Source organism: Tupaia chinensis, unplaced genomic scaffold, assembly GCF_000334495.1.
Source record: "Tupaia chinensis unplaced genomic scaffold, TupChi_1.0 Scaffold000291_1, whole genome shotgun sequence".
Lineage (NCBI taxonomy): Eukaryota > Metazoa > Chordata > Mammalia > Scandentia > Tupaiidae > Tupaia > Tupaia belangeri.
Window position 1 is genome coordinate 1,079,304 of NW_006159776.1, and position 10,107 is coordinate 1,089,410.

The window sequence follows — 10,107 nt, forward strand, 5'->3', positions numbered from 1 at the left end:
GAAATTATTACATTTCTTTGACTTTGTTTTTTTTTTTTTTTTTTGCTCTACATATCACTAGTCTTTGTACTTGTTTCTTAAGTTGGACATAATATTCGACCTTCCATCTCAACAGTTTTTTTGCTTCAGCCTCTAATTCACTTGAGACATATCTTCTTATAATCAACTTTAACGTTTCAATTATGTTTTAACTTGTGAGAGCATAAAGAATCTCAGATTTCCACTAGGGTAGATGTAAAAATAGTGGAGAATGTAAAGAAAAACTCATTCTAAAATCAAAACCAGAGAGTAGAAGAAAATAGATATAAATTCTGGAAATCAACAAGAAATTCAGTCAGTATGAGCAGATTTTTAAGTTTATCACCAGAAAAATGGTGGTAGGGGTGGGGATGTTCTTCCAACTTTTGGGCAGACCCAGATTTGCTCTCTGAAAGCATCTGAGAGCGAGATCAATTGAAGGCTTATCCGGTGTATCATCTAGTGTGTTTACTTGGTCCTGATCATGGTAAATGAGGTGTACTGTAATACTGATAAACGTTGGAGAAAATGCGAAAGAATTCTCAGTCTACTTGACAAGGATAAACAGCTATCATTCTACCTCTTTCCTTGTTTAAGCCATGATACTAGGCCAAGGAAAGGGCTGGATAAGAGTGTCTAATAACCCATTACTGCTCTGCATCAGTATTTAAGTATTTACTGAGTTTTTACCTGGAAAGAACACTGGAGTTAACCATTATAAGACCATTATCTGAGTGGTGTCTGCTCTTCTGTTCTGTGACCTGGAACAGCTTGGCTAGTATCTCACATGTCTTTGAGTCTGTAAAATGGGATGATAATATTTGCCATAAAGTAATCATAAGCTTATTGAAAAGCTGAGTAAAATGTATGTAAAAGAACAATGAAAAATTTACTGCATATGAAATAATAAAGTATCAGAATAAGTAGTTTGACAATAAGCAAATTGGCTATTTCCTTTATTTTAGTATGAATGTTTTAGGAGCCTTTTTCTTCACAGATAGTCCAAATCTAAACTTCATGGCAAATTACATTAAATTTGCCATATATTCTATGTTAATTAAAATATGAGATACAGAAAAATTTCTAAGGATAAAGATGTTTATTGCAGTATTGCTTATCTCTGAAAACAATGTAAGTCTCCAACAGGAGGAAAATGGTTAAGTAAATTTTAAATCACCCATAAGATGAAATTATGTAGTTGAGTAAGTATTTATGAAGCATTTATAATGATATTATAAATATTAATGAAGGACTTTTAATGATTTGTTTATGTTGTACTATTTCATATATGTAAAATGCTTAGAAAAAATACATAGCAATACTCTAAAATGTCAGTAGTTTTTCTGAGTGCTAAGTGTGCAATTTTTTAAAAATACATGCATACATTTATCTTTTAAATTGCCACAGATTCTAAATCAATGACATTTTAGGAAGTAGCGTAACATTTAGAAAGCTTAATTATCTTTACTATAAGCCAGAATCAGTCAAAATATGATTTTTTAAGAATTTATGTTGCATGATGTATAACTCTGCCTATGTTGGTACATGTGGATTATACTTCCTAATTTGACATGAATAGCCTTATGCAGCCATCATTTATTTATAAATGATAAGAGAATTTTAAGCCTGTGAATGATGAAGAAGTAGCCGTTTTATACAGTAGGGTATTAAATGTGGTCTTTGTTCTTTCTGCTTCAGGTGCTGATAGTCTGCAGCACGGGTCTGGCTGGGATTATGCTTCTCAACTACCAGCAGGATTACACAGTATGGGTGCTGCCTCTGATCATCGTCTGCCTCTTTGCTTTCTTAGTCGCTCATTGCTTCCTGTCCATTTATGAAATGGTAGTGGATGTATTATTCTTGTGTTTTGCCATTGATACAAAATACAATGATGGGAGCCCTGGCAGAGAATTCTATATGGATAAAGTGCTAATGGTAAGTACTTCAAATACCCTCTACTGCTTTAGGGATAAAAATACTAATAAAAAATGTGCTAAACCATTCTCTATGTTTAATTCCCACCATATGCAACTGAGTAATTCAGAATTCAACCTGAGCACTCACTCATGAATGAGAATAAATCTTGGAGATAACAGGAAAGAAGGCCTGGATAAGAATATTTCAAATCTACCTAGCTGGAGCAGAACTCATTAATAACCTTAAGTTCACACTCTCTCACTTTGCTGCCTCTTTCTCTACAGTTAGATGGATTTGAATGGACTTTTTTTTTTTCTTTTTTTTTAAATTTGTTTTAGGGCATGTGTGCTTATCTTAGAAAGATACAAAGCCATGGGGAACTGAGTGAGAAAGCACCGCCCAGATAGATGACCATGCCCCAGTTGCCTCTCTGCCATTCTTTTCTTGGGATTTTGGCATGCAGGCACGTGTGCCTGTTGTGTTTTTCAAGTCACTGGGTCCAGGACTCAAACTATGCAGTCAGCCATGTAGGATCTAGCCATCTTAACCACCTCATCACTGGCTAGCCCTAGAATGGACTTTATTTTTTTAATGTTATTTATTTTTTAATTGGCTGTAGGGCACATATGTGGATATGAGAGAAAGAAAGAGATTGAGAAAGCAAATACCTGGTCTGGGACTCAAACTGTGGCCAGCCATGTGGGAGTCCAACACCTTAACCACCATACCACCTTGCATGGACTTTTTTTTTTTTTTAATTATCTTATTTAACTTTATTTATTCATTCATTTAGTTAGTTCAATTTGACCAGAGAGGGAGAGGGCAAGCTGCCAGGTCCAGGACTTGAACCGTAGTCAGCTATGTGGGAGTCCAGCACCCTTAACCACCAAGCCACCTGCTAGCCCCTTGAATGGACTTTCTAAGCTTGCCTTTAAGCTCTTGAATTGGAACATTGGGCCAGGGATATTCTCAGTGCCTTTCCTGAAATGGGACTCAAAATAGTTATTTCCCAGGTCCTCCTTGTCTTTCTCCATTCACCACTGTTCCAAATGACATTTCTGTGAAATCCTCGTTAAAGTTCATCATCCTTAATATACCAACCCAAACGGAAATCATTTCAAGAGTAATGCAGATAACAGATCTATGACTGGTAGACTATATTGTTTCCCATTAGTTAAGACCTGAACCTCTACACAGATACTGTCTTCGGAGTTCTTATAATTATATATCCTCTTCAGCTTCTCTATATTAGGACCTCAGTTAAAGGTTTTTTAAAAATTTAAAAACCATATAAAATGGTTTAAGAACAATTATCAGTGTTAATGTACCAAGTTAAAGATGCTTTTTTGTTTTTGTCTTTGTTATAGACCATGTGCACTCCAGAGAGAAAGGGAAAGTGAGAAATCGCCCCCCAGGGTAACAACAAAATAAAAAAAGAAAGAAAGAAAGAAAACCCCCCGGGGGGATGACCACACAGCTCTCCCTCTCCTCTAGTCTCCTTTTGGGACTTTGGGCACACATGCCTTGTGTAGTTTTCAAGCCACTGGGTCCAGGACTCATTGCACAGTTGGCCTTGTGGGATTTAGCACCTTAAGCTCTACACTACCTGTTGGCTCCAGAGATACTTCTTAATAATAGTTCTTTTCAGGCCAGCTCCATGGCCTGGTGATTAAGGCAGCTGGATCTCACATCGCCAAGTGCATGGTTTGAGTTTCGGACCTGGCAGCTTGAGAAGTACACTGTGTACCTGTGCATGCATGCCCAAAGTCCCAAAGGAGGGAGAAATGGAGTAGAAAGGATTATGGCATGACCATTCCCCATAAGGGTGCTTTCACCTTTCCCTCTCTTTGTCCCTCTGTCTCACTTTCTATCTTTGGAAAACACACGTGCCCTCAAGCACATGTACGTGCACACAGACACACACAAATAGTGCTTTGTTATTCAGCTGTGAGATATTCCTCTCTCAAGAATGGGTAGTATTGGGGCTGGCAGGTGGCGTGGAGATTAAGGGCACTAAACTCCCACATGGCTGACTGTGGCTTTGGGGCTGGGGCCCTTTTTCATTTTCCCTCCCTCCCTCTCTCTCTCTTCCTGTCCCTCTCTGGTCAAATTAAAAATAAATAAATAAAGTTAAGTAAAATAATTCTTTTAAAAAAAAAGAATAAGTAGTATTGAAAACTAAACATTCTACATTGAAATAACAAGTGGGCCAACCAGTGGCATGATGATTGAGGCAACTAGATCCCATATGCCGACTGCATGTTTTGAGTCTTGGACCCGCAGGCTTGTTGTGTGTCCGTGCCCAAAATCCTGAAATGAGGGACAGATAGAAGAGAAGGGCTATAGCCTGACCAGCCTCCATGGTGAGTGCTTTCTCACTTATCTCTTTCCCCCTTCTCTCTTGCGGGAGCACACACACTACCCTCTGGTGTGGTGGTATGTTAAATATTTCCTGTTACCTCTGGAACTAACCTTGTCTTTGGAGCCTTAATATGATTGTCACAGTGAGTAGGTGCAAAGAAGATTGTACATCAATGGACTGCAGTCTAAAATCTCCACAAACTTAGCAACTATTGTGTGTGATACTAAATATCATTTATTGCTGTGTTTTACCAAGATTGAATAAAAAGTGTAAATATTCTTTCAAATTCATCTACCAGCTTCGTTCTCAAAGGAACCAAGAATTGATGCAATCTGGTCCCTGTTTTGCAGGAGTTTGTGGAAAACAGTAGGAAAGCAATGAAAGAAGCTGGTAAGGGAGGCGTCGCTGATGCCAGAGAGCTAAAACCGATGGTAGGTGGCGATGAGGAGGTGGCCGCCCTCCAAGAATTTCACTTTCACTTCCTCTCTCTCTCTGTCTTCACTGACTGCACTTCTTCAGGAGAAGCTTTTGTTGTCTGTATCACTCAGGACCTGCTGCTCTTTCTGTTTGTGTGCTTACCCATCACTTGGATGGCAGAAATCTTGTCCCAGCTGAGACCACCTTCTGTAAAAGTAAGCTGAAAGGAATGGCATCTTTGTCAGAGCTCATGGGGAGAAGGGAGGGTGGTTTTGTCCCTAAGGTGAAACAGCTGTTTCTCTTTAACTGTCAGTGTTTTGTTTTCATCAACCCAAACAGTTGGGTGTACACTTGAACTGACAGTTTTATTTTTATTACTTTGTAAGATGATAATAGCAATTCCTTTCAACTTGCTAACAATTCATATTCTCCCTTTTTTAATATTGTTCTGTTTACATTGCTGTCTTTTCCCCTTTGCCAACGTTTTCTGTTGCCTTGCGTGTACTTTCTTTGTTTCTTAGGCTATTTTCAGTAGCAAACAAGGCTGTTCCCATCAACATGCATATTTCCATGCAATAAACAACCTAGTCTTCACCCAGCTTAATTGTGAAAAGGATAAATCATCACCTCTGGTCAGTAATATATATATGAGGGAACTTAAAAAGGCTCATGGAGAAATGAAATTAAAGTATGAGTTTATTTTGGTGCAAAAACATTTGAAAACCCTACATAGTTTTTTCACAATATGGATTCCCCATGAACATTTTGTAGACCTCGTCATGTATATATAACCTCCATTCCATTTTCTTGTGAAAAAAACTTGACCAGTGTAAGAGAATCCCCAGTTGCTGTGACATAACAACAGATGTCTCTAGCATATATTTTACAATTGTATTTACTGCTTTTTCCAAATATTATCTTACCGCCTACATCCTTAATCAGTTTGTCCTAAATAGTGTGCCATCCAATTGCATATAATGTCCCACAGATGCAAGGGGAGGCATTTCCTTTGTTTGTTACTTATACTTTAATAAATGATTTGTGTATAGGTTCCCAACTTAAGACACGTGATATAACACAAGCTTCTTTAAACTTGTAAGAATAACAGAAATAGGCTTTTTTAAAGGGACCCAGGGAGGCTGTATGTATAAGCAAAATAATTGCATATTCAACCCAAATTAAAGACTTAGCTAAATGTTTAAAGCTAAACCCTTTCCTCTATAACTCTCCAGTGTTTTGATGTTGCCCTTAATAGCATGAATGATTATAAAGTCAGACATAAATGTTTAGATTCCCAAAGCACAGATCACTCCAATCATAAGTACAAGAATGCAGACTCTCCACATAGCTCTTATTTTTAGGTATGTATCAGCCAGAAGTGGATTGAGTGAGTAAAGGGGAGCTAATCAGCAGTCTCTCCAGTCAGGTTCCTTATCCACTCCCCACCTCTTGTTTTTGTATCCTCTTACTTCCCTTGGACTGAGGAAGATTGCAGTCAGGATTCTGCCAGGCTGATGGTGATATGGGGAAAGGGGGGAAGCTTCCCTCTTTCTGCTGCTTGGTCACCCTAATTGTTCAGGAAATAAAGATTCAAAGCCTAAATCTTAAAAAGCACATATAAAATCATAAAAGGTAAAGTAGGCTTCCCCTCCTTCTTTCATCTTTCCACTGATTAATGCTTCTATTAAATCATTTTTCAGTAATAAGCATTTAAAGAAAGGAAGAAATAGTTGGAGGTTGGGGAGAACTCAGTTTGGCTACAAATCGTCCTGTATTCCCATATTAGTCTTTAATAAATGGTAGATAAGTTATGGTAGACCAGAATGCAAATATACCTTCCTTACCTAACCCCCTAATTTACTGGCAATAATTAACCCAATTTATAGATAGTAGTAGCAGTCCTAGGTGGCATTCTTCAGAAGCTAAAAATTTTAGAGAGAGTTTTATAGTCATATTTTCCGTTTTAAACTAGTGTTCCTCATCTCAAACAATACATTGAAATCTTCATTCAGCTTTTGCTTTCATTTTATGTTGTTCATCAGTTCCTTGCTTGCAGATTAATGGCAAAAATTGTCTGCTAACTCCCAAAATACATCTTTTCTGTGCATGTTCTTTGGATATTTTCATATAGTAATATTTGGTCCTTAAGAATGATGTTTTCAACAGTTTTAAAAAGAAAAAAAAAAACCTTCAATACAGCAGTGTGAAATGTTCACAGAATAGCTTTGTGTAAAACATATCAGCATCTTCTCTTATTGCTCTTCACATTATGTGTGGTTAGGGTTGACCCCTGTGACCACCACCCTCTAGTATATACATCCCCAAAGAATTGTGCCAGAAATTCCTCCCCAAAGTTTGGGATTGGTAGAATTTAAAACTGTTTATTTGTATTTGCTTGGTTTCATTCACATATTACTCCCTTAGATGCAAGTTCTGTGAAAGAACATCATGTCTATTTTGCAATACCTCTAGAAATACTGCCTGTGTTTGAGTTCACTGTCTGTCTTCTTTCTTAATGGGGTATTTTAATTTAGGGGTTATTTTTAGCTCATAAAGTAATGTTCATGAACATGAGGTTTTAAAATTTCCTTTTGACAGGGGATCATTGAACTAAATATGAGAGCTTCCAGTTTTCTTCTTGGACTTTTTCTTGAGAAAGCCTCACTAGTTAAGGAAAACTTTAAAGATTTATGAGGTCTTTCTTTCTACGAGTCTTTGAAAGTGACTTTAGAAAAATTTACCAAGCATGATGAAGAGGTTTAGGAAAGAGATTTTCTGACTGTCTGCTTGCTGTCATACAGAAAGAACTTACAGAAGAAAGGGAGGAAAACACCTGGGTACTACAGGAACATGGGCGAGAGTAGTATGCGCTGCTTAGCTCCAAGATAATCCTGAAGGACACGTGACTTTCAACGTTCATAGGAGTTTTGACCTTAGGAATATAGGTTCAGGGAAGAAGCATTCTCAATCCATTTTGCCCTATTGCTATTTGTGACCATGTGTATATTTGTAACATCATTCATAATCTCCTTTTAATGGTAATTGTCTAAGATTATACTCTGTATGACTTTGTTTTCTAGGCTTCGGGAGCAAGTTCTGCTTGAACCTAGCCGACGGTTATGGAACCCATTGACATTCCAAAACAATATATACACATAACTATGTATTTGTGTGTGTGGGTGTGTGTATATATGTATATGTATGTGTGTATATACATATATGTATGTGTATATACACACACACACATAATCAGCCAAAATCAGAGAAAAGGAACAGGGATTTAATACCTTTTTTATGCTTATTTTTGTCAAACATGTACTCCTTTCATACGGGTGGCTTTTACAAGGCAACTTCCGTCATTTAATGTTTTCAACTGTACTTGTCTTAATGGAAATGTTAAGATTCATATCTGATTAACATTTTTAATAACTTAGAGGAGATTTTAACTTTAGTTATTTAAATTAGATGAAGTTATTGTACCAAATTCTTTGTCTGAAGTTTATTCAGGGGTGATTTCCCTGATCTATGTATAAAAAAATCAAGGTCTTATTTTACTGATGCATAAGTCCTAGTGGATCAAGACTGGGCATATGCTTTCAGATAAATAAGGAGTTCCCCCAATAAGTTTTCCCCAATCAAAGAAGCCATGTCATTTTACTTTTGGAAACATTCTAATGGGCCCAGTATGGGAATTTTCATAATAGCTCATACATTTGTCAGCCAACATTAAAAAGTAACCAACTCCTCAGGTATTTGTAGTTTACCCTAATGCTTCTATAAAAGTGTGTAGGTAAAAAAAAAAAAAAAAAAAAAAAAAAGGAAAGGGTAGGTAATCTTTCTTATGCAAACTTTTTTCTTATATTGTTGTCTTTCTTTTTGATTTTAGTAGCATCCTTCACACATCTGTGTGCCTGATTTGAAAGGAAGCTGGGGCACCCAGCGAGTTTAGCCTTTAAGTTTCTGTGTATTGATTTGCAGATTAAGTAATGCTGGGAGGAATAAATAAAGAAGGGACAGAAACATGGAACAAAGCTTTGAAAAATCCGGTGCTTGGGCTTCTGCTTCAGAGGAACGTCAGTGGCTTAGGGTTAAACGGCCATTTTATTCAGATGCTTGCTATACAATCTGAAAACACACTGGCAGGTGCTCCTCTCCTTGGCAATTCATTGCATATTGCGTATCCAGAGCTCTACAATGTTTAACTACAGAATTGGTTAATGTTTTGGTCCTTGAGTATGATCCTTGTTTTTGTTTGGGGATGGGTTTGGTTGTTTTTTGTTCTTTCTTTGTTTCCTTTTTTTTTTTTTTTCTTTTTTAATTCCTGATGCTTACCAGATATGAATGGCTAATATTCCATTGTTCTGCTTATTGTAATGGTGAATGCTTTAAGAAAAAAAAAAGTGTAATTTGCTAAGAATAATTCATGATCTGTTTATGCGATAACTCCTTTTTGTTACAATTTTTTTAAAAAAAGCTATTTTTGTTAATGTAAAGTAAATATTTCAGAGCAGATTTTTTAAAACTTATTGCACTAAATACAGGCTCTGTAAAAAAAAAAAAAAAAAAAAAAAAAAAAAAAAGAAAAAAAAAAGCCTCAGCATTTTATCATTCCATGGAAGGAGAATCTTTTGAAAGAAAGCATTGCCTCCTACCAGAATTAGACAGTGAGTTAGACTGGTATTATGGAAATGCATACAATTAATGTCACTAGGGCTTAATAAGCAGCTGTTTGCTAATGTGCTTCCTTTCAAAGGGTTGGACCTTTAAATTGCTGCAAAAGGTAAATTGTATTTTTTTTTTCAAGTATCGGTGTTCTCTACTCTAGCTAGGCTAAATTTTGCTAAATGCCTTGGTTCTTTTCAAAGCTCATGTAATATTTCTGATTTTTCAGAATATTTGCAATAAGAGTCTGGATTAAAAAAAAAATACATTAAGAGCTCATGTCTTAGCAAGATCTGGGAAACCAACCTTGTGAGAGTAGCTGTTTTGAAATGCTGAATTCTCCAGAAGTTAACTTCTAACATCTTAAGGTCATCAGATAGTATCACTGTACTCTTTTATATCATGTAAAATGGAATCAATATCATTATGTAACTAACGATTGTCCAAATAGGTGAGAGAGCAAATTATGTAAGAACGTTCAGAATATCACCTGTTTCATAACCACACAGATTTTGGGTATTCATTAACACTGGGAACTAAATTTAGAATTGGCAAAAGTCTGGAAGATGGGTATCAAAACAGAAGACATTCCAGGAACTAGCTATGTTAGGAGGTGTCCCCCCCCCCAAAAGTGACCTGATGGAAGTCTTGAACTTGGAAATTAGGTTCTGCTCACTTGGACATCCCTGCATCATGGACTCTTGCTGCTCCCTGTTCCATATGCTCGCAAT

The 10,107-nt window shown here is 36.7% G+C and overlaps 1 protein-coding gene across 3 annotated transcripts in view; it reads left to right on the forward strand.

Moving 5' to 3' along the window:
* The window catches only part of SLC44A1 (solute carrier family 44 member 1), a gene marked incomplete at its 5' end in the record, with an annotated part of 163,569 nt that overhangs the window by 93,505 nt on the left and 59,957 nt on the right, over positions 1-10,107 (forward strand). Inside the window, 3 exon segments of one of the 3 annotated variants that reach the window (XM_027772667.1) lie at positions 1,717-1,953; positions 4,648-4,728; positions 7,795-10,001. In XM_027772667.1, coding sequence (XP_027628468.1) covers positions 1,717-1,953; positions 4,648-4,728; positions 7,795-7,818 — 342 coding nt within the window. 3 annotated transcript variants of the gene reach the window in all.